The sequence below is a fragment of the Cheilinus undulatus genome, linkage group 19 (assembly GCF_018320785.1).
Source record: "Cheilinus undulatus linkage group 19, ASM1832078v1, whole genome shotgun sequence".
Taxonomy (NCBI): Eukaryota; Metazoa; Chordata; class Actinopteri; order Labriformes; family Labridae; genus Cheilinus; species Cheilinus undulatus.
In genome coordinates this window covers 6,459,190-6,484,518 of record NC_054883.1, presented here as the reverse complement: position 1 = coordinate 6,484,518, position 25,329 = coordinate 6,459,190, and the positions used below count along the sequence as shown (strand labels likewise).

Here is a 25,329-nt window from a genome sequence, read left to right as displayed (position 1 = left end):
CATCTACAGCCTCTACTAGAAATGTAACAGAGACGTGAATCCTTTGAAGGAAATGTTTATTAAACAAACAGAACACACATTCACACACATGTATAAAACTCCAGCTGATAGGACAGCTGGTTTTCATGGTGATGAGGCCTAAGAGCGGGTGAGCCCCCAGGGTGCGGCAGGTTTTCTAATAAGGCCTGAGGCTCATTCAACTGGATACAGCGCTGGTGTTGCAGAAATCTTGATTTGAGTGATTACATATCATTATCCTAGATGACAAAGGATCACAGGCTACTATTTTATTCTTAACTTGACGTCTACCTGCAACGATGCATCCACCTGAATACAGCCCTGGAGTCTAGAACTGCCTGGTGAGGTGATTACAGCACAGATCACAGCCTGTTAACAGTTGCAGTACCATTCGTCCCTGCTGGAGTGAAGACAACATGACCATATGAACTCAGCAGTGAGTGTGAGTGCAGTCTGTCGAGTGACGTGGCACGATCTGGATCAGGTCCCACCCGGTCAGGACAGGCTCGGTCCTGCTGGGTCTACTACAGTTCTGGATGCTTTTGGTCCTAGATTAAGCCCGGTATGGAGCGATGTACAGTGGAGTGTACAAGTCCACTTTGGCCAAGGTCATTCCCAATATAGAACATTCTGTGTGGACTGGGTGTGGTTAGGCTCTGGCCCAGTTATACCAGGCTGCCTGGCCAGGAGACCACAGTAAGCGCCACCCGGCTGCGCTGCTCCTTCAGCATAGGGACCAGTGCCGAGTGGCTCATTCCGGCAGTTGACAGGCCATTTACTGCCACAATCATATCACCACATCTAGACAGACACAGAGAGAAGGGGATTATTAGCAGGATGAAAAATCTTACAGGGATATGCACACAATAATATAGAGCGCCATCAAATCATTTTCACATAACAGATTCGGTTCCTAACAACACCAAAGCTTTAGACTGGTAAAATGTAATCATGATATTTGCAGCAATAGTGGTGAATTATCTCTACAGCTAGAAAGAGAAGTTCTACACGTCAATATTTTCAGACTTGCTTGAATTCAGCATCTCACCTGGAAATCTACACTGGTTTTCCTTTTTTCTAAAACTGTAAATTAAAAATGTTGACATGGAATTGGTTAAAAAAAAGACTCCGAAGACCTGCCTTTGGTGGTAAAAATGTTACTGTTTTATTATAAAAGTTTTTATTCATTGAACAAAATCTATGCAAACAGTGTGATCACTACACTGGCAGGACAGCTGAAGAGGAACAGGAAATATGGAGAGAGAGAGGGGGAAGATATGCAGAGAATGATACCAAGACCAGGAATCAATCCCACAACCAGCAAGTCAAGGACTATAGCCTCTGTGCACAGACACTTGATTGACCCACTGAGCTAAACCAGGGGTCTGTCTGAATAGTCCATTTAGCTTAGGAAGGTTCCTAAAAGAGTGAAATGACCTGGAAGTATTTTAGTGTCGGCCATGATAAAGGCAGTTTGAATTCTCTACCTGAAAAGGAAAAGTGCTTCATTACTTCCTTTTTATTTTTTTCTTCTTTAGCCTAGGGAACACTGGGGTCCATTTGAAAAAGTCCACAAAGTTACCTCCTACCCACTTACTCCCTCCTTTCTTCGACCCTGTGATGTTTTTCACCAGGGTTAAGGCAAAGTGGATAGGAAAGAACTTAGGAGGTAATTTCTAGGACTTTTCGAACGGACCCCAGAACCCCGGCATCATCACTCTTAATAAAAAAAACAAACAAACCATAGTCCTGTGATATATATTTTCACATTTAGGTTAAACAAAGTAGAAATATTTAGCAGTTACAGCAAATTCTCCACATCCCCATCCTGTCCCAACATGACTTTAAAGGATTTTTAACGTGGCAGAAATTGGTACAAGTTGCAAAATGGGTTAGCAGAGGCAAAAAATTGACAAAGTGGAAAAAATGCTTTTAGAGAGGCAAAAACCAGCAGTAAAGGGGACAAGGGGTTTACAGTGGCACATATGGGTGTGACAAATTAATGAAATGCAGCGAAAATTGGCTAAAACAGGCAGAGAAAAGAGGTTAGTAGTGGGCAGAATCGGTCTAACAAGGTAACAGTTGGCAGAAAAGGTGATTTAATGGTAGTGCTGTTGTTCTCGAACGGTCTTGGTCTTAAGCCCAGTCTCAAGACCACATTTTGAATGTCTTGGTCTTGTCTTGGTCTCGGACAGGCCGTACTCTGGATTTTCCATCAAGATCAGTTGAGATCAGCACTGATCTGCTGTTCTATGACTTCATTACTATGATAAGATCATCAGACTCATCCTGCAGCGCTAAGATAGAAATAAAACCTGATAGCTCACACCAAGTACGTTCCTACTTGTCTTTTTTATTTGTTTTTTATCTGATAGTATTCATGCCACTTTTCCTTGCTGCCAAACAATCCTCAGGCCTTTACAAGTGTTTTATTGTAGCCTGTTAAATGTTAAAAAACAGCTCATCTCTTTCTTTTTCAATCAGTGCCACTGCTTTATGACTCCTTCTGGTGTCCATGATTACATAAGTGGGGGTAAAATGAGTGGAAGCTAACTGGCCAGTGAATAAAGAATCACTGGGTTTAACTCAGACAGCAGTGAAAAGAATAAAAATTAATCATCAAAAGAGATTTAACTAACATCAAACTGCAGTCATTCAGCAATTCACTATTTAAAGGGAATTTATATTTATCAGTTTATCAGATATGATCATTTATCATAGAGCTGCTGTATTGTCATATCAACAACATTGCACACCATATATCTTACTGTGACTTCTGTTGTGACATATTGTGAGCTGCCCACCATTTCTGACCCCTAGTTATTTGACCTTAGTATTAAACACTCTGTAAACCAATACACCTTTCATGATCCAGAGAACTGAACTTGAAGTAATAGTTATTTTTGGCCGTAAAACCCCAAATCTGGCATCCCCTCATTTTCTATGTCTCTCAGCCCTCAGTCCCTGCTTCCTTAGGAGAGCTTTAAATCTAGTCGACAACATGACAGCTAAATAAAAGACATTTTTACGTTTCCTAGGGTGCCGTTATCAAAAACAGCAGGGAGATTTATAACAGGAAAACATGACTTAAATTAGTCTTAAAATACATTTGTTGGGGACTATTTTCAGGCTTGGATTAATTAACCCTTGGCGATCTAGGATGTATTTATAGCATGAGGGCAGTGTAAGTAGGACTGACTGAAAATAAAGTGACAAGGCTCAATGTAAGTCAGGGAGATGTTGGTAAGTGCAAGAGTGAGGATCTTCGGTTATCAGTGGAGATCTATGAGCAGGGGCGTAGCTCGGGATTTAGGATCCCTAGAAAGAATATAACACGGCCCCCCTTAACCGGCTGGCCAAGCAACAAATGTTCTGTCATTTTAACAAATATCCATGCAGTTTTAATGTATTTTTGAACCATAATTTCTCCATTTATGAGCGATATTTTTGCTATGGTTACATTAAATTTACTTGCATTATTTCGCAGTGCTGGACTACACCATTTCGACATTTTTAAGGGATGAGCAGGTCCCCCAAAACCTGGCAAGCCAGATGGATTTGTTTCTACCATCCATCTGGAAAACCTCTCATACACAGCGTTTGGGAAAGGGCAGAGCCTTTGAAAAAAAAACTCGGAGGGTGATTGGATGACCGTTCTGTCTGTCACATCTTTGCGGGCCAATCAGAGCAACAAAACACGTAGCAGGACGTAGCCGCTAACTAGCTGCGCCCCTACCGAGGACTAAACTCTGTAGAGAACTGCATAATGCGAACCATGTCTGTACATGACTTTTGTTGTTTTTGAAAAGAAAAAAATTTACTCATCATCCAGCAAAACAGAACGGTATATGGATGCATGTCCGCCCAGGGCTTCCGTACATCCCAGATACTTTGCTGCAGTTTTTTTCAGGCATCAATTTGTGGGTTACTGAAAACAGCTCTATGGCCCTGTTTTGGTTCCCAACCCACCATTTGAGAACCACGGCTCTAAATAACCAAATATATGCAAATAGAGGAAGACATTTTTGCAATGATTGTCAGAGGATTTTTTGGGCACATTTTTAAGGAATGTGAACTGAATTATGAAAACTACATCTTGGACATGATAGACAAAATTAGAGCAGAAAAACACCAGTCTGTCAGGCCATATAGCCTTGCCACTTCATCACAGTGTGACCATCTAATATTAAAATTGGTCGCCAGACTAGGGATTTAATTTGACTAAAGGGTAATAGTAACAGCTAGCTACGTTTTTGCAAAAAAGCAGTTTACCTTGGGTAAAAAATTGCAATGATTTTAAAAGCTTTTACTAAGATGTGAATTATATGAAACGTTCTTGCCAGGGAAGATGATCAGACATTAATCAGAAATTACCTGGTTGTTTTGATAGTTATTGATTTAAAACTGAAATATAAACTTCTAGTTTGTCTTTAAGATTATACTTGGCCTTCATTGCCTGGTTCCCAGGACTTTTTGCCTCGTGTCCCCCCATTTGTATTTTTAAAAATTTGAGCCCCCATGATTTTAGGCGGTATGTGAAAATATAATTTCTACAACCTCAGAGCAGAGCCTTGCGCCTCCCCCAAGGTTGTCCTGGACCCCAAGCTGGGAATTAAGGGTGTAGAGGACCTCTGTATATGGGCGCCTGCTTTACCAACTGAGCTAAACCAGCACCCTTTACCTTCTAATCTTTGAGTCTGACTTGATCTTTGGTCTAAATCTTAACAGTCATAGTTAATACAAAGGATAATTGAGACTCCCAAACACTAAAACTGTCATTTTTTTTCATACGCTCTGTAGGCGTGGCCACAGTCATGCCACTCTTATCAACCCCCTTCTGTAGGTCACATTATCAACCTGCTATTGCTCCACAGGTCACAGCTAACATAAGCCACAGATAGCAGCTGATCACTCACTTGAGGCGGCCGTCGTAGTACGCAGGCGTGCCGAGGACGATGGTCTTGATGAAGAACGCCTGGTTGCCGTGGCTCTCCTCGTATCCCCCGACGATGCTGAAGCCCCAGCTGCCCGGGTGGCTCCTACGCAGAACAATCTCATGACTACTGTGCAAGTAGCTGTGAAAAAAAAGAGAAAAAGATGATCAGACTGTAAGAAGAGACAGAGTCTAAAAGGAGCTAAGACTCTTATTCAAAGTACAAGGGGATTTTTGAATCTGCAGTTATTAAAAATGTAGGCAACTATCAGACTGTACCAAACCACCATTTCACCTTTACCTACTGCAATAAGCCTTTTAAAGATCCACAAATACATTAACACCATGCATTTTGCATGTCATAATTCTTAAATTTGCAATTAATCACATATTATTCTTATTTCCTGGTCTCATGAGAAAAAGAAGGGAGAAAAAAGTCATTTTAATTCTCAGACTGACCTCAATTATTGCCCATTGCAAATTTCTACAAACTGCCAAAATCTGAGTACACGATAAAGCTAAAATAAAATCTAACCAGATCAATATAGATCAAATCTTCTTCTCAGAAAACTGTACTCTTAAGATATCATTTAAAAACTGCATTTTGTATTTACTCAGGTTATCTTTATCTAATAATATTTAAATTTGTTTGGGGATCTGAAACATTTAAAGGGCTCATATTATGCAAAAATCAATTTTCCAGGCTTTTTAACAAAAATATGTGCTCCTGGCCTGTCCACAATCTCCCCAAATACCAGAAAAACCTATTCCCTCCCTCCCTCTCTTTCTCCACCTTCTACAAAACTTGTCCTGAAACAAGCCGTTCTCAGATTTCCCCTCATGATGTCATGTGGGGAGTTAGCCTCGCCCCCAGGTTCAGTTGTCCCTCCCCCTTGGAGCCTCCTCAGCTGAGAGAGGCGTGGTCAGGGGCGGAGTCAGACAGCTCAGTAAAATTTAAAGCTACAGGCACAGAAACAGCTCGTTCTGAGCAGGACTGAAACAGAGAGTTTTTTAGACATGCAAAAATCAAATACTGAGTTGTTTTTCAGCAACTTCACAGGCATTTTTGGGACTGTACATTGGTCAGTATCAATAGCAATATGACAACTTATCATTATTTTTTGTTTATCTAGTCCAGGCTCTGGGAAGAATTTCAAAGTAATTCTAACAGTTAACACAAATACATTTATGCTAAGACCAGTATTTCTTTAAAGGCACTCACTACCATCTTGGTTCTCACCTGGGTAAGCCCAGCCACATGACCCATGATGGGGACCAGTTAGCATCAAAGTCACTGTCGTGAGTGTGAGGCAGCAGCTCATCGTGGTCGTGCTCCTCAACCATGCTGACCTCCAACACACGCAGCTGGACCGAGGGCGAGGCAGCACTGGCCTTCAGGGTTCCCACAGCCTCACTGTGGCTCAGGTAGGTCAGGTCCTGCCCATTGATGCTCAGCAGGACGTCACCTTAAAGACAAAGAAAGCGGGTTCTGATGTGCTGCTGGTGATTCAAACCTTGTCAGCTCGTCATCTCTGAGGGAGAGCTCACCTCGTTTGATTCGTCCGTCTCTGGACAAGCAGCCGTGTGGTTGGACACTGGTCACAAAGATTGGCAGCTCCCCGCTCTTGCTGCCCCGCCCTCCTGCCACAGTCATACCCAGAGACTCATGCGGCTCCTTCTTCACAGTGATGTGTTTCTCCTTACAGGTCACACACTGGGAAAGGTCCTGAAATCACATGGAAACATGGGTTTAGTCTTTTCATCAGAAAACGGTTTTGTTTAGTGATAAATGCTCTTCAGTTTAACGACCCATTCTGAATCTGTTTTAATTTTTTGGCTTTAGTTTGTATGAAAAAATCAGATTTTTTCCTCATAAAAATGTCTCCCCTTATTTAAAATACAGTAAGAAAAGCACATAAATGTAAAGTGGTTCTAAAATTTGCTATTTATCTCACAGGAGCTGTAGTTGACTTCATCAATTTATTTATTTATGTCAAAATGTTCCCAGACACACTCATAAAGACCCACAACCATAAGTAACATGCGCTTACTCTGTGGGTGCTGGTCCGGGAGAGGTGTATGGGCACAGGACTCGGGGTGGAGCTGTGATTAGGCAGGAAGTGATCAAGGCAGTAAAGGTCTCTGGTGGAGCTTGATTTTGGCGGTGGAGGAGGTGTCGGTTTGCTGGGTCGGCCAATCAGCAGGTGGACTCGCTCCCCGCTGGCCTGGAAAGACGGAGTCATCGTTTAAGGACTTGATTTTAAAGCTTTAACATCAAAGCTAAAGGTGTTGATGATCCCACCTGTATGATCTGTGCAGCCTGCTCAGGGGTGCCGTGGCGTAAGTCCTGCTCATTGACCGCCAAAACTCGGTCATTGCTCCGCAGTCTTCCGTCCTTCGCTGCCAGGCCGCCCTCCAACAGATCCAACACGAACACTCCCGACTCGTCTGTTCGGCGCACCAGCTTGATGCCGAGCTGCTCTGTGGAGTCCCGCTTGTGCAGGGTGATTCTCAGTGTGGCTGGGCTGGATGGGGTACCTTCTGGGGTGGAGCAAGGGGCATGGGGCACTGCTGGGGTGGAGGAAGAAGAGGAGGAAGAGGGGGGTGCTCGAGATGCACAGCGACGCTCTCGAAGCACAGTCAGCTGTAAAGTGGTGCAGGGGCGTGCGAGTGTGGAGCGAGCAAAACTGTGGGGGACGTTACTGATGTCCACATTGTTCACCTTGGGAGAAAGAGAAAATGATGGTTAAATTTGTACTATTTGATACTTTAGGTAACACAGAAAGCTTTTTAACACAAAAATAAGATGCAAATACTTGGCAGTCACAGCAGCGAGGGCTTACTGTCAGCTTTTTGACTCATTTTAGTCAAATATTTACTGAATCAGCTCTTTATCTGGTCTCCATCAGCTCCTGACAACATTAACTGTTAAAGTGCTTCTGTATTTATCAGCTATTTGCTGATTCTGTTGACTGTTTGGAGCCGGGTATGAAAATGGTTTTGTTTTAAATTTAAATAAACGGTAAAAATTTAAGTAACTAAAGGCCCTAGTAAATGATGAATACTTCAATCTTAGCAAGTATATAAAGTCTAATATCTAGTCAAAATATCTCAGTTTACTTGCCTAATTTTCCCTGACAAGCCCACATAAATGTTTTATTTAAAAATGTCAAAGCAAGAATAAGGCTAGATTTTTTTGTAATAACTAAAATAATCGCCAAGTCTTGAAGCAAGACAATTTTACATGTTGAGTGTCTTCAAATGGGATTCCTTTATCTGAATTAGTACATCTAATCTAAAGGCACAAAGCAGCAAACAGGTATTTGAAGCTGCTGGTGCTTCTGGAGTCCCACCAACCTCAAGGTGTAGGATCCTCCAGAGGCTTGCAGTCGTGTATAAACCTACTATTCAGCCCCCCCTAACCAATGCTCACAAGCAGAAATGGTTGCAGTGGGCCCAGAAATACATGAAGACTCATTTTTAACAGTCTTGATTACTGATGAGTGCCGTGCAACCTGGATGGTCCAGATGGATGGAGTCGTGGATGGTTGGTGGATGGCCACCATGTCCCAACAAGGATGCAACGTCAGCAAGGAGGGGGCAGAGTCATGTTTTTGGCTGGAATCATGAGGAGAGAGCTGGTAGGCCACTTTAGGGGTATGACAATGACCTTGGCAAAGTATATAGAATTTCTGACTGACCACTTTCTTCCATGGTACAAAAAGAAGAACTGTGCCTTCTGTAGCAAAATTATCTTCATGCATGACAATGCTCCATCTCATGCTGCAAAGAATACCTCTGTGTCATTGGCTGCTGTGGGCATAAAAGGAGGGAAACTCATGGTGTGGCCCCCATCCTCCCCTGACCTCAACCCTGTAGAGAACCTTTGGAGCATCCTCAAGCTAAAGATCTATGAGGGTGGGAGGCAGTTCACATCAAAACAGCAGCTCTGGGAGGATATTCTGACATCTTGCAAAGAAATTCAAGCGAAAACTCTCCAAAAATTCACAAATTCAATGGATGCAAGAACTGTGAAGGTGATATCAAAGAAGGGCTCCTATGTTAACATGGAACTTGGCCTGTTAGGATGTTTTTGATTGAAATAGCTTTGATTTCAGTAAATATGACCTCCTAATGCTGCAAATTCAACAATTCAATTTTGACATTCTGTGGGGGTTTGTTCAATAAAATTTGAATTATGCTCTAACGGTTGATGACTTGAAAATTATACTGACTGTCATTTGCATGGACTATTACGAAAGTCAGAGAAAATATCATTTGCATAATAATTTGGAATGCAGTATAATATGCGCTATATGTTGATCCTGAAGCAGGAGAACAAAAGCTTTAGCTGGTATAAAAACAGACCTACTTCTGTGTATTCATGACCTTAAAAAGCTAACACAACCATCCGTTTCTAATAAGTTTTATACACTTATTTTGAATGACTGTCACCTCTGCTGAGTGGTGTCAGACAAGGCAATGAAATTTCAACACTAAAGATTCATTGTGAGTTGCATGTTAAAGCATTTCAGAAGCTGTAAATCCAAAACAGGGAAGGGCCAAAGCTCCTACCTGTAGAATCTGGTCTCCGGCCAGCAGCCTCCCGTCTCGTGCAATGACGCCGTCTCTGTACACTTCCTGAATCACGATGTTGATGAGAGGCGTCTCGTTTCCCCCAACCACGCTGATGCCTAGCTCGACATACGGATTCGCCCGGTGGACCTCTATGGCAGTTATCTCTCCTTCAGGAAGCGAGGGCAGCTTCACACAGCCTTTATGGACCAACAAATCACATTACACAGCTGCATTTCAGAATCCAATTTCCACATCTTCCTATCATAATGCTGCCTGAATATGATTATCCTGTTGTATAAGGTTACACCGAGGGAGAGATAAAGTGCTATATTTCATATCTCTGATCTCTAGTATTCAGGAGTGATATCATACCCTCTTCAGCAGAGAGAGGAGGAGACTCAGGGCAGTCCCATCCTGAGGAGGTGGAGCTTACAGAGCGGAGGAGGTGGATGCAGGGATTACTGAGGGGCCGCTTCACCCTGGGGACCACGCACTCCAACCCTACCACACCTAAAGACATGAAGACATCAGAGCGCTGCAATCTATGCTGCACCCCATCCACATCCAAATCTTTGAGTTTAGATTTTAAAGAATGGATCCACTCACTGTCTTCCTCTGTGCTCTCCTCAAAGGCGGGGTTATCGAGACCAGCTTCTGTCCACATGGGCCCATTGCCATTGGTGGTGTTAGGTCCGGAGGGCGGGGAGGGTGTGCGGTCCCTTAGGTCTGTCTGTGGAGAGCGGGGTGACCTGGGAGGGCTGGTCCCCGTCGCTCGCTCGTCACCACTCTCACATCGCGGGCCATCAACACTGGTCTGCTGACATCGCGTCCCAGGACACCTTTCACCAAGCAACAGGCGTCAGTTTGTTAGTCCATCTGATGTGTAAAGAAAATCAGGTCCACATTTAACATTTAGTTTGACCTGGTCCCTTTGAGAAAAGTCCCCTTTGTATCAATCTCTGCCACAAAACTTGTTTGCAGCTTTGCTCAATAATGGGGGAAAAAAGCTCTAAAGTGCAGGTGGACTACATGTGTGCCAGCACTTTTTCTGTTTCCCTTTACAGTTTGAAAATGAATCACAAAAAGTTTGGTGATAAACATAAACTTTATAAAGAGGAAAACCAGGCAGGGCCATTTTTGACCAACATGGACAAATTTGAGTATTTGTGAGAAAAATGTTTTTTAACAACAGGGCATATTTGACCATAAATAAATGAAATATATCTAAAACTTTATGCTATTATGCTTTACAAACAGTGAAAATACCCCTTTCTGCCTCTTCTGAACACACACATTAATACACTCATGCTTTTGAACAGGTATGCAGAGAAGAGTGGAGGTGATTATCTGACTATGCTGCTATTCCCTCACAGGCTATAAAAGGGTGGCCTGCTCCGTGTATCTGACATTTTTGTTTTTATCATTCAAATAAGATTGCCATCCACAGAAATTACAGGGCCCCTCACACTCAATTCAAGGGCCCTCCTTGGATCTGATTTACAGATAAGCACTAGCCTCACGGCTTACTAGTACATTCACTTCTAAAGCTGGGCTCAGATCAACTTTTAAGCCAGCTGAAACAAGACTAGGTTAAAACCTCATGACTGCAACTATCTGGGATGCCTACTGAAAGCTGTAAATCCACAGACGTCTGTATACAGGTACACGCTGCCAATGTAGGTGAGGACAGGGGAGAGGAGTAGCTCCACCTACTCCCCCAAACAAGGTATCCACAGCCCTATAGACAGAGCATGGTGCAGCGGAGGTCCACCATGCTCCATTAGATGCTGCTACTCCTCCACTGATGCAACACTGTAAAGCTCTGGAAGTAGTCAGTCAGTCAGTCAGTCAGTCAGTCAGTCAGTCAGTCAGTCAGTCAGTCATTCAGGCAGTCACACACAGTGTGTAGGCCTGACCCCAGCAGTCAGCCAAAAGGTTTGCACACGAGTCATTGTTGGGGTCATATACTCCTCTATTTCTTGTCCTTTCTTTTCCAATATCCCACATTTTGTTCAGGTCCATGCAAGGCTGTACAGAGTTCAAAACAAATTGACTTCATAATCAGGCTAGGTGGGCCCATGACATTACTATTAGAAAAAAAAGAAAAACACCCTCACATCATTTTAAGAAGATTCTAGCAGTGTATTTTTTTGAAAAAATAAGGAAGAAAAACATGGATTTTTGCTGCTTAAACAATTAATTCTAAGTACTTTAGTTGAGAATAACACTGGTTATCACTGCTTAAATTTAGTATGGGCTACGTTTATGCCAACCTTCATGGGCCCTAATGTGGCTGGGCCCCAGAAAGCTTTCCCCTTTACCTCCCCTTATTAGCCACCTTGTCTGCTATCAAATGTATTTATTTTTATCTTTAGGTCATAGAACCCAGCCCTAGTTTGTTTTCATGGGAGAAATACATGTTCACAGGCTGAAATTGTTGGTCATTGTTTCCATAAATTCATGAACTGATCATTCAAATTTCTTTCTTTTTAAGTCCATGGAGTTTGCCAGCTGAGAGTCTGGGAGAGAGGTTTGGCTGCAGACCACAGACCTCAGACCTCTTGCAGACCACTACTGTGAAATGCCGCCTCTGTTAGAACAGAAGTTTTAGTTTTAGAAGTTTTTCTTAAATCCAACTTTGTTCAATAACAAAGTCTGACAGTTACATTCATGAAATAGCCAAAAGAGTTGCAAACATTCCCAGCTACAAAACATTTCATAAAAAAAAGCGAAAAAGGTCTGATATCTTACCCTGGATTAAACTATGTTCAGGCTTGATTTAGAAGAACAGGGGTTTACTTTAGGCTCATTAGCTTTACCTTAAGCCAACATAGACTCACCAGCTACATAGTTAATGTAAGCTAATGTAGCTACATTGGTCAACGGAGCATTCACATAACAACTACTAAAACAGGTTCAGCTTCGGCAAAGGCAGCATGATTTAACAACTACCTAACGTAGCTTCGTTTTGTTTGGCTTCATTTATTGACCTACATTACCTATGTAGCATATGTAGCTAGCGTAGTTTTATAAGCTTTAGCATCTGCTACATTAGCAGTGTTAGAGCATTTTCATGAAGGGCAAGCCTTTTTTTAAGCAGATTGTTTAAAGCTTTGTTAAAAGTTTTCTATTCATTCTTGCAGGTCAGGCTTTTAACTTTTCTCTTACCTTAACCCTTACCGGAATTTTAATCCGATTTTCTTTTGAAAGTTTTTGTGTGGATATTCTGTTCTGACAGATGTGGCACCTCACTGCAGGGGTCTACAGGTGGGTGTCTGAGATCTGTGGTCTGCAGCCAGGCTGTCTTTGTATACTGAAGACATTTCACTGTCCGTTTTACAAAAGAGAGAAACCATCTACATCCAAACAAAAGCTAAAATTAATGATGACAAATATAAAGATAACAAACATATAGGTCACTCCTAAAAAAATCCAGCTACTCTGAGTTCTCTCTCTAAAAATAAACACAGATTAGGTGAAAACAGATGTATCACTTCTGTCCCGCAAATAGAAACTCCTCACTGGAAAGGAGTAAAAATAAACACAGACAATGAGACACACTCAAAGGATCAGAGCAGTCTAAACCTTAAATGACTCAAGTATTAACTTTAGGAGGCCACTACGGTAAGATTACGCTGATTTAATCAAATACTTCTGTTCCTCCTCCACAGATATATCATTATTCCTACGTTTTTTAGAGGAGAAAAAGTCAACAAACGTGGCCAATTTAACCTAATTTCTCCACAGGTTTCTTTTCTTTATCTATGGCATTTATCCAAACTGACAAAGAGAAACAGCTATGAGAGTATTTAGCTGTTTAAGACATAAATACTGATGAGTTTTAGCTACAAAAGCAAAAGAGGCCAACGGGAAAATTTACGATGAGTGCTTTCACTACGGACCACACCATCAAGAGGACACAGTATGACAGATAGTTATTAATGCTACTGTCATGATTGTTCTGATTTATTCAGAGTCAGTTATGCTTAATGTCTTACTGAAATTAGTATAGGGAATTTTAAAGGGGACATATTTTACCCTTTTAAGACACATTTATATTGGTCCCAGAGGTCCCCAAATCATGCCTGTGAAGTTTGTTGCTGTAAAAAAAAAAACCCTCTAGTATTGAATTTTTGTGTGTCTAAAAACCCTCTGACTCCGCCCCTGACCACACCCCTCTCAGGAAACGGATGTAGCACTTTTGATGTTAAAATGTTACAGATGCTTTTATCTAAAGTTTAGGACCTGTCTGGGAATTAAACCATCAATCTCATGGTCCAAAGTCAGCAGGGTAACCCACTGAGCTATCCAGAATCTCAGCTGGCAGCTAAGAGGCGGATCTGGAGAGGAGGGTGGAACTTTCTTCCTAGTGGGGAGGGCCAACAAAACCTGGGGGGGGCGGGGCTAACTCCCCACATGACATCATGAGGGGAAAATTTGAGAACGGCTTGTTTTAGCACACATTTTCTGAAAGGTGGAGAAAGAGAGGGGTGGAGGGAATGGATTTTGTTTTTATACTCAGGGTGATTGTGGACAGCCCAGGGGTGCATGTTTTGTTAGAAAAGCCTGACATTTTTGTTTTTTGTATAATTTGTCCCCTTTAAAGGATCTGCCATTGCTTTGGGGATGATGAAGACCCTCAGAGTCCTATGGATAGGTCGACAGAAAGAAATCAGAAATAAAGGGTGGTTTAGGGCAAATTGTGATTGATGGTTTCTATAAGCACCACATATTTGCCTGTTTAAAGGCAACAGGATGGACATTTTTTTCTAGAAAATACTGGGACATAAAGATAAAACTCTTTTCAGAGGGCACAAAAAAAACAAAAGTTCCTCGTAGGAGCCTTAATATTAAATCTGTAACAAACATGACAGACTAGGCCCATATAAAGCCCTTAGTTTGAATGCTTTGCTTCAGAAACAGTAAAAGTAACTCACATGCAAGCCATCAATAAGAAGATCAACAAGCCCACCTTGACCACTGAGCAACACTGCAGCCTGGCACTCTCTCCATTTAATCTAATGCCCAGTGATCCTTAATCTTCAACATAAACAATGCTGACAGTCTGAGTCGCACAGCAACAGCAGACTCTCTGCTCCTAATACTATCTTAGACCTAAGTCTTCACGTTAGGGGAGCAGTGAATGCACGTGGTTAACAGAGGTTTAATCTCTACGAAAGAATGTCACGTAAGTCCGCACGGTGACCTTTTTGATCTGTCTTTAAGCATCTCCCCCTGGTCTTCTCCGCATGACATGATGTTTAACCCCTGAAATGAAGCCATCTGCAGATCTAATGATTGAAAGTCTGGGACCAGAGGATTGTTGATGGTAGAGTTCAATGAGAAAGGTAGTGCTGATGAAATCCTGAACCTTGAAATGTGTCTACCTTTGCTTAAACTGCCCCAACAGGTAAAATTAAATCATCTTCTATCAAAAAATGAAAAGTGAGAAGCAACAAACCCTTACTCACTTTAATACACTCAGGAGTTAATCTGCTACAGCTTTACAGCTTAAGGTGGCTAATGTTAGCTTAGGTAATGCTACCTCAATTTAGATTGATATCATTCCCACTTTTCACTTTCTCCACTGAGTCATTTGCCAACCTTTTTGACTTTCCTGCTTCATTCTACCACTAAATCATATCTTATCATCGATCTCATAGTTGTCACTTGTGGCCAGACCAATGCATCACTGAGGAGGAGCAACAAGCCCCTTCAAAGACATAATATCAACTGTCTGCGACAGGGGTCTCCTGCAAAATACAGCTGACTCACGAAAGCTTTTAACAGCATGTTAGCAATCTTGTTAGTGTGAGCTTGTTAAGGAAAATCTGCTTGACTGAGCTGAGGTGTTAGATGGAGACAGGAGATCCAATCAATAAGAGAGATTCTAACACCAATGGATGGCTCCTTAGCACAGACTCGATAAAAGTATGCTACAAAATCAATATAAGTCATTTTTATCTTTCTAATAGCTATGGTTTTAGACATAAATCGTGTTCTAATCGTGTGAATTCTCTATGTACTTTTCCTTACCTCTCATTTACACTTCTTCCATCCATGACAACAACAACAACCTGACCTGGGTTACCTAGAGCAGCTCTGATGATAGACAAAGAAAAACACCATTTTGCTTTTCAGTGCAAAACACGGTTGCAGGAGAAAGCAAGAAGGATAGAGCAAGAATGCAGAAGCAGACAAAGCGTAAGTTGGATGAAGCTAATGATAAGAAGACACTACTACACCACCCACAGTCCTGCTATCCTCACATCTCATGCATTTCCACTCACCACAGGCCTGGGTTGCCTTTAGCTGTCTCGCAGAAGAAATGGTTGAAAAGGTCCCTGGTGTTGAAGTTGCTCAGCATGATCACAGACTGAGAACATGGAGCTCCTGGTCAGCCAACTCATGACTGCGGTAGGTAGGGAACCACTAATCCCTGTCACATGACCTACAACCCAATAATCCCCTCAGAGTTTCACAGCACCTGGTCTGAACAGGCCAAAAGCCAAGACGTGAGGATGGGCTGACACTTAAACAGGCTCAGACTGACCTGTTTTGGACTAATGGCAAGTTTATGTAAGATAGGAGGCCAATCATACCCATTTATAAGCCCTTCATTAGTAGAGACCAAAATACAATGCCATTAAAAAGTATTTCCCCCCTTTCTGATTCCTGATTTTTTTTTGCATATTTATCACACTTAAATGTTTCAGATCATCAAACCAATTTTAATATCTCAAAGACAACCCAAATAAATACAAAATACAGTTTCTAAATGATGATTTTATTCATTGAGGGGAAAAAATCCTAACATATCTGGCCCTATGTGAAAAAGTAATTGCCCCCTCTTGTTAAATTATGTTAACTGTGATTAATTACAGTTCTTGGAAAGCTGAGTTCAATTTCACTGGCCACACCCAGGACTGATTACCACCAGATTTGCTGAATGAAGAAATCCCTTAAATAGAAGCTGTCAGACAAAGTGAAGTAGGCTACAAGATCTCAAAATGAAACGCATCATGCCATGATCCAAAGAAATTCAAGAACACATGAGAAACAAAGTGATTGAACTCTATCAGTCTGGAAAAGGTTACAAAGCCATTTCCAAGGCTTTGTGACTCCAGCCAACCATGGTCAGAGCCATTATCCACAAATGGAGAAAACTGGGAACAGTGGTGAACCTTCCCAGGAGTGGTCAGCCAACCAAAATGACTCCAAGAGTGCAACAACAACTCAACCAGGAGGTCCCAAAACAACCCAGAACCACATCCAGAGAACTGCAGGCCTTACTGGCCTCAGTTAAGATCAGAGTTCATGACTCAACCATAAGAAAGACACTGGGCAAAAATGGCGTCATGGGAGAGTTCCAACGCCAAAACCACTGCTGACAAAAAAACCCCACAAAGGCTTGTTTCACATTTGCCAAGAGACATCTTAATGATCCCCAAGACTTTTGGAGAAATATTCTGTGGACTGACGAGACAAAAGTTGAACTTTCTGGAAGGTGTGCGGCCCGTTACATCTGGAGTAAAAATAACACAGCATTTGATAAAAAGAACATCATGCCAACAGTCAAACATGGTGGTGGCAGTGTGATGGTCTGGGGCTGCTCCAGGACCTGGACCACTTGCTGTGATTGATGGAACTATGACTTCTGCTGTCAAACAGAAAATCCTGAAGGCCAACGTCCGACCATCAGTCTGTGTCCTCAAGCTCAAGCATTCCTGGGTTATGCAGCAGGACAACGACCCGAAACATAACAGCAAGTCCACCTCTGAATGGCTCAAAATAAACAAAATGAAGGTTTTGGAGTGGCCAAGTCAAAGTCCGGACTTAAATCCTATTGAGATGCTGTGGTGTGACCTTAAACGGGCAGTTCATGCTGGAAAACCCTCCAATACAGCTGAGTTAAAACAATTCTGCGAAGAGGAATGGGTCAAAATTCCTACACAGCGATGTGGAAGACTCATCAACAGTTATCACAAATGCTTGATTTCAGTTATTGCAGCCAAGGGTGGAACAACCAGTTATTGGGTTCAGGGGGCAATTACCTTTTCACACAGGGCCACATAGGTTTGGATTTTTTTCCTTTAATAATTAAAATCATCATTTAGAAACTGCATTTTGTATTTACTTGGGTCGTCTTTGTGAGATTTTAAAATGGGTTTGATGATCTGAAACATTTAAGTGAGAAAAACGTGCAAAAAAATTAGGAATCAGAAAGGGGGGAAATACTTTTTCGTGGCACTTTCAGTTATGCTGCATCAATTTGTATCAAGAAGTTCATGAAACCAGGTGGTCAAACATGCTTTGTGTTTGAGTTTTGTGTTCATCTGTGAGCCAGTGCTGAAAGGTAAAAACTGCAGTTCCTCGAGAGTCCACTAGAGGCTGGATCCAAGAGCAGAGAAAATCCCCATAAGAGCTGATATTAGAACACATCTACAAACCAGTACTTAAAACGGTTTTGGTCTCTTGCTAATTCCTTATTCCAAAACACTTTTTTGGGTCTGTCTTTCAAAATCGTATAACAGGGTTGCCCTCATTAGGTTCCTAACAGTCAATCACCAATCACCTTTGAGTGAGCGTGGCCAATCACTGATATGACAACAACCATGTTTTATGTTTTCAGTGGTTGTTCCTTCAACTTTACTTTGTAGAGAGTAACCTGATAAAAGGAGCATAAAAGTCCTCCTTAATCAGCCAACAACACATCAATGCAAAACCTCCTAAGAAACAACGCAACATGTATTCAACAGTCAGGACAACTTAAATGCATGATGCAATGACTCATTCATGACAAGTATTCATTATGGGAATAAATTAGTTAATTGTCAAAAAAGATGGCAAAAGTCTAAAAAAAAAGTGGGATACTGTGTAAATTGTAAATAAAAACAGGATGCAATGATCTGCAAATCTCATTAACCTACATTCTATTCACAACAAAACAAACAACACATCAAATGTTGAAACAGATATTTTACCATTTCATGAAAAAAATATTACCTCATTTTGAAATTGATAGCAGCAACACATCTCTGAAATGTGGGCAAAACAGTCTTTAAACATCTGGGAAGTGAGCAGACCAGCTGCTGGATTTGGGAGAGGACTGTTGTCCCATTCTTGTCAAATGTAGGATTATAGCTGCTCTACAGTCTTCTTTGCCAGATTGTTTATTTTCCGATGCACCAAATGTTTTCTATTAATGAACGGTCTGGCGGAGGCCAGTTCTGCACCTGGACTCTTTTACCTTGAAGCCATGCTGTTGTGATGGATACAGGATGTGGTTCAGCACTGTCGTGCAGAAATGCAAGGCCTTCGTTGAATAAGACATTCTCTGGATGAGATCATATGTTGCTCTAAAAACTCCGTATACTTTTCAGAATTGTTAGCACCTTTCCAGAGGCGTAAGCTGCCCATCCATAGGTATGAATGCAATTCAATACCATCAGAGATGCAGACTTTTGAGCTGAATGGTCCCTCTAATCTAATCTCTAGTCTGCAGGACACGATGTCCTTGTTTTCCAATATCAATTTCAACATTTTGTCCATTTGACCACAGAACAGTTATCCATTTTGCCTCAGTACACTTTAAATGAGCTTTGGCTCAAACATGATGGTACTCATGTTCACATTTGGATTCGTCTTTGCATGATACAGCTTTAACTTGCATTCATGGAAGACACAACAAACTGTGTTGACAGTGATTCCTGGAAATGTTCCTGAGCCCATGCAGTGATTTCCGGTACAGAATCATGTTTAATGTAGTGCTTCCTGAGGACCTGCAGATCACAATAATCCAATTCTGACCTCCCCTAGATTCTCTGAATCTTTTGATGTTATGCATGTATATTTAAATGCAGATTTTTGCATGTTTTTGAACCTCTGCCCATCTTTACCTCTGAGAGACTCTGCCTTTCCACAATGCTCCTTTTATGCCCAGTCACGTTACTGACATGTTGCTAATTAACCTATTTAGTTGCAAAGTGGTCCTCCAGCTGTTTTTCATTAGTACCACTTACTTTTCAAGGATTTTGTTGCCCTGTGCCTACTTTTTTAGATCTGTTGCTGCCGCCAATGAGCTAATTCTTTTTCATTAAAAGGTATAACTTCTTAGGTGCAACATCTGACATGCTGTTTATATTCTAATGTGAATACAATATGGGTTTATGAGATTTGCAAATTGTTGCATTGTGCTGTAACTTTATATTTTACACAGCACCAAAACATTTTGGAAATGGAGTTGTATTTTATATCACTAAAAAAATATAATCTCCAAAAAACTTTATTTATTCACGTTTCTTGCCAAAACCCAAAATCAGTTTATTGAAGTTATATTTCAGCAGTCATTCTACCAACAAGATCTTAAATGCATCATAATCTATATTTTGTGAGCTAATGTGCTAACTGCTAATGCTAAGGGCATTCACAGATTCTTTATACAAACTCTGAGGGATTTTAACACAGCTGTTTTAAGAACTGAGCAAAAGCCGTCAGAGCAGAAGCCAGAGACGCCAGAGTATCAACAGCTGACTGGTGACTTCCAGCATTATCATCAATACTTCTGATCATGTTTATCAGAAGTCAACTATGATCTGCTGTTGATCAATTGCATGTTTTATTGCATATCAAAGGGGACTTGCTTTGAAACCCCACTTTTTAGTGTTTTGCACATGCATCTGAGCATCTGGAGCACCTACCAACTCACCACATATAAAATGAGCCAGCATAGTCTGTGGTCAGAAAACATGAAATCTGAGTTTGTACAGAGTCCGTGCTGATTGTGACAAAACATAGAGCCATTATATTAATACCTGCCCCTCATCTAAACCATAGAAGCACACAGCTATCTCCTATCAGCACATCCCATAGAGGACTGTATTTAAAGGTGCAAAAAAAGAGTATGAAGTGTCTTCTTTTAGGCTAACAGTTAAGCAAACTTGGGCAAAAATTAAGTGTGCATCTGACGTGACTGATAGGTTTCACTCTGGCAAAATCCTGTTTTCCTGGCTAAAATTAAGCAATCTATGTAAATCATGGAGTTATAACTTTCTAAAAAGTCAAAACTGCTTTAGGGTTTGTTGTTCTTAGCTCTGTGTTCACTGTGACAGAACTGTGTTTCCTTTAGTTTGTTTATGCTTTACTAAGACATTTTTCAGACAAGATTTTCCTGCGAAGCCCTCCCTCTCCAACTGTTATTCTGCCACCACTAAGGAAAAAGAGGCGGCCCCACCTACTCCCCCTGAAAGAAGAATAATCATGCAAGACAGACTGGCTGCAGACCACAGATCGAAGACACCCCTCTTGCAGACTGCGGTGAGACACGAGCTAAAACTTGCAAAAATAAAATCAGATTAAATTTCTGGCTAGGGTTTGAGTAATGGTTAGGATACCAAAAGTTAAAAGTCAAAAACCTGACCAGCAAAAGCTGATTACAGAATGTTTAATAAAGCCAAGTAAACAGTCTGTTTACAGGAAAAAAGCTTGCCCTTTATATAAAACACTCTAGCACAGCTAATGTGGCTAAGGCTAAAGCTAAGAAAACTACAACAGCTATATAAGAGTACATAGCTGAGAGAGCTGTGTAGAGTACACAGCTTAACCTATAGCAAAGGAAGCTACGTTTATGGGCAACATAGCAATGTAGTCTTTAGCTTAAGCAATGTTACTTTTTATCTACGTAACCTATATAGCCAACATAGCTATGTTAGCTTAAGCTACATTTGCTAAAGCTAATGTAGCTACATTGGCTCACATAGTAAGATTAACAATGTAGCAAGCATAGCTATTTTAGCTTTAGCTGTAGCTTAGGAAGCTAAAGTGAGCCATTGTTTGCATAACTACTTCTAATACAGGTCTATACATGGTTCAATCCTTGATTAGACCTCTAATTAAGGTTAAAATTAGACTTCTTCTGATTGAATGATTGAAATGTGGTTATTTCATGAAGGCAACAGCCAGACTTTCTTTATGGGTAAAAGCGAATTTAAAAAAAATAACTCTAAAACAGGAAATACATCGTACCACCAAATTACGTCATTTCCATTCTGACAGAGATGGCGTCTCACAGCAGTGGTCTGCAAGAGGGGGCATCTAAGATCTGCAGTCTGCAGCCAGACCCCTCACTAATGACGAAGTGTTGTCTCAAGAGTACAACTCAGAGAAAATCAAGTGACTTTCCAAACCAAAGAAAACAAAAAAGGAGATTTGAATTCCAATGTCTATCAGCACTTGTTGGCCAGTCTCTGTCCCATAGACCCCTGCTTATGAAACAGGAAGGGAGGGGCAGAGATGAGGAGTCCAAGGAGAGCTTTTGTTTGTTCTGAGAATCTGCAGGTTACATTTTAAGTCTTTAAAATGTTAGTTTTATATGTGTTGTTGTTTTGCACTCATAAAAGCATTCATCTATTCTTTCTGTTCATAAGCTTTCTTACCTGTGTTTGAGGTGAGCCTCCAGGTCACAGCGCTGCATGCTGAGGGTGCAGATCGGGGTCAAAGGGCATGATACAGACAGCTTGTCCAGGAGCTTGTGAACCAGGATGCTGGACCTGCGACACGCCTGGAGCTGTAGCCGCGTCCTGTCCAGCGGGCAGAAGTCCCTCTCCTGGAGGAAGCTACGCAGGCAGCGAGCGCAGAAGGTGTGTCCGCATGGCGTGTCGAGCGGCTGCACCAACGGCTGCAGGCAGATGTGGCACACCAGGTCGTCGTCCACCTCCAGGCGGTAGTTGTAGAGGTGGTTCTCCCAGCTGCGGTGGATCTGGCCACACTCGGGACACAGAGCCTCCAGTGCTGGCTCTACCGACCCGGATAGAGCCACCTCGCAGCCTGGGCTACCCATCTCTGCTCCTTCCTCACAGCTCAGCTTTGGCACAAATGACTCCAGTGGGGCAGCAGTGTTGGGAAGGGGCACAAACTCCTATCCCATAAGCTTCAGAAGATGAACAAGTTGCAGAGAGGACAGATGCCCCCCAGTGGCTGATGGCACATCACCCTGCAGGTCAGAGGGCAGAGCAGGAGGGTTAAACAGCTGTTTCAGACAAACAACAAGTGTCTGATTATGTGCCCATGCATTTATTCATGTGGCAAATGGGTTGTGCACGTGTACCCACGAGTCTGCATGCGATCGAGAGAGTGGCACTGTGTGTGATTGTGTGTGTGCTGAGATTATGTATTGCTACTCCTGTCCACTAATCTGGCTGTATAATCTCTCTTTTGCTCTCGCCTGCTGCAATCTTCCAATTCCACAGAGAGGGAATTATCTGGGATTGAGGCAGAGAGAGGACACAGATCAGAGGAAGCGGGATTGGGAGAGCAACAGAGAGGGAAGAACGGTGCCAGCAAGAGGTAAAAAAGAAGCGAGGAAGAAGAGGAAAGTGGTTAATGGGGTGTGAAATCTGAAGAAGAAGAAAAGGAAGAAGAAAAGGAAGGAAACAGTGGGAATTCTTAAAAACCCCAGCAGCGAATCGGATATTTCTAGCTCAGGCCGTGTACAGACGCACTCAGTCTCCTCTGCAACAGAAGGAGAACATGCCTAAAGCAAAGTCTTGAAATAAAGCACTCCACTGAGGATAGAGCTAATGCACTGTACACGCTGATCTTTTCCACAGTGTTTCACATCCAAAGCCATTCAGACCTTCAGACGCGCCCCCCCCCCCCCCCTTTCCCTCCCTGCTGTGGGCCCTGATGCTGCCGGCGGACAGCAGAGGGCGTGCCTCAGCACAGAGCGGGCCGGCCAAGCCACTCTGACTACCTGCCTCTGTTCCAGCTGGGGGTCTGCTCCTGTCTCCATGGCGACCTGGAGCCTGCTCTGTTCAGTGGGGCTTGACATTCAGAGTGTAGCCGGAGAAAGGATGCAGAGGAGCCACATAAACAGATGCACTCCTCTCAGCAGGATGTTCTGCTCCTCCCTGGTACAGCCTGAAAGCCTGTCAGACACCTCAGATAAAGATGAGAGCCCCCTTTGGTCCATTTTTGCAGCCTTTTTTTTTCATCTCCTCTCTACCCATTTCTGTGACTACCCGTCTCTCCTGTCTGCTGGACCGGTGGTTACTTATTTCATCCTTCTTTAAGTACGTGCTCCTGTCTGTCTGTGTGACTGGCTGCTTGTGTCTCTATCCCGCAGCTGGACATGAATTAATCATGAGGACACAAGGCTTCTCTGTTCCTATAACAAAGCTGTGACATCACCACAGGCTAGTAGATGTGCAAGTGTGAGTGTACACAAGCTAAAACCACACTCGCACATCATGCACAGGAGCTTTTTAGGTGCTGGATCCTGCAAATAGTCTTTATCAATAAATAAAGTGTTCAGGTTTTTACTGTGGCTGCAGTTTAGAGCCTCTGCCACGAAAAGCACTTAAATCTATTTTAAACACAGCTGAACTCAGTAGCAACAGATTCCCTCACACAAGTCAGATGGAGACTGGCAAATGCTTGTGAAAAATCTCTCACTGAATATGCGTGTTTGTGTCTGTGTTAGAGTCCAAGGCCATGTTGTTATTGTCAATGCATTGCACATTTTAAAGATAGAACAATCTACTGTAAAACCACTGAACAACCTGGCCTGACATTTTTCAGGGTAGATGTTGTGGATAGATTTAGCTTAGCCTACATTTTCGTAAACCCCATCTCGTCGTCTCTTATAAAAAAGGCTGATATTCATACGAAAGAACAGGCCTCCTGCCTGCCTTTCCCCAAAATCCTGCCTTTTCTCCACAACAGGCGAACATGCAATGATAACAACAAAAACTGACACCGGTTTGATTGAAATTTTCTCTCTCTTTTTCATTGTCATTGTCCTAAATTACCTTGGCAAGCCACCAAATGAAATGTCATGATCTGTGAGCTACCCTCCGGCGTTGAACACATTTGATTAGACAAGAGCATTTTTTTAATCATTGCTCCCATCTGTCTGACTCCATCCCGCCCTCCACGAGCGGAAAAAAGCAGGACAGATGAGGCGACAATGGCAATATGAATGCACAGGCAGCCTCTCACTGACACCACTCATGCAGCCTTCAGTAGAAGCGGTAATGTGCTGTTACCTGCTCCGGCTGCTCCTCCGGCGCCGCCGTGCACTCCGGCCCCGAAAAGGGGGAACGATTATCAGCTGCGGGACCTCAATCACGCATTCACCGCAACGGCCCAGTCCGCAAACCCGCACGAAAACGCCCCCGTGCCTTTGGCGGCGCTGGCCCCGCCCATTACCGCCCGTCAACAGGGGTGGGCGGGATCTACGGCTGTCAATCACCAGCAGAATCAGTGAGGACCTCCAAACGGCCTGCTCAAAAACATCCCAAAATCATGTCTATTTTTTTTGCATCCTCACCCACTCAATCTAAATTTTTCTAAAGGAAAATGGGTGCTGTAATGTATGAAATTTTTCTAAACATTAAACGACTTTTAATTCATTTTTATCAAACAATATAGTGAGATATGGACGAATTATTACCTTTTTATTGTCATGCCTTGCAATGTAGCATTTTTGTTGAACTTCTTGAACTGTTATGCTTCAACGTGTTGCATAATAGCAGTTATATAAGTTCCGAGGATATCAATAAAACACATAGCCTGTTCTTATTGTGGCTCCTGTTATGAAGGCTATTTAGGCTGGACCCAGGCCTGCCCACACAGTTGGCTCGACCCCTGAAAAACCCAGAGAGTGGGCTCTCTCCCACTTGTGATTTACTGATGATAACTATGTTTGCTTTTGGATCAGTAGTAATCATCGTTGCTAGCGTCCTGGCTAAAAGTTACTTCAGTTTGGGTCTGAACAGTGTGTGAAGTTATAATGGGTTCTG

The 25,329-nt window shown here is 42.4% G+C and overlaps 1 protein-coding gene across 1 annotated transcript; it reads right to left on the bottom strand.

The window, feature by feature from the left end:
• Positions 1 to 39: 39 nt before the first annotated feature.
• lnx2a (ligand of numb-protein X 2a) lies at positions 40 to 24,713 on the bottom strand. Its single transcript, XM_041814441.1, has 11 exons — positions 24,574 to 24,713; positions 21,964 to 22,520; positions 10,136 to 10,368; positions 9,902 to 10,039; positions 9,527 to 9,726; positions 7,254 to 7,673; positions 7,003 to 7,176; positions 6,500 to 6,677; positions 6,192 to 6,417; positions 4,935 to 5,093; positions 40 to 819 (listed from the first exon to the last, which is right to left on the bottom strand). The coding sequence occupies exons 2-11, from the start codon at positions 22,365 to 22,367 to the stop codon at positions 684 to 686; spliced, it is 2,268 nt and encodes a 755-aa protein (XP_041670375.1). The 5' UTR covers positions 22,368 to 22,520; positions 24,574 to 24,713; the 3' UTR covers positions 40 to 683.
• Positions 24,714 to 25,329: the final 616 nt, after the last annotated feature.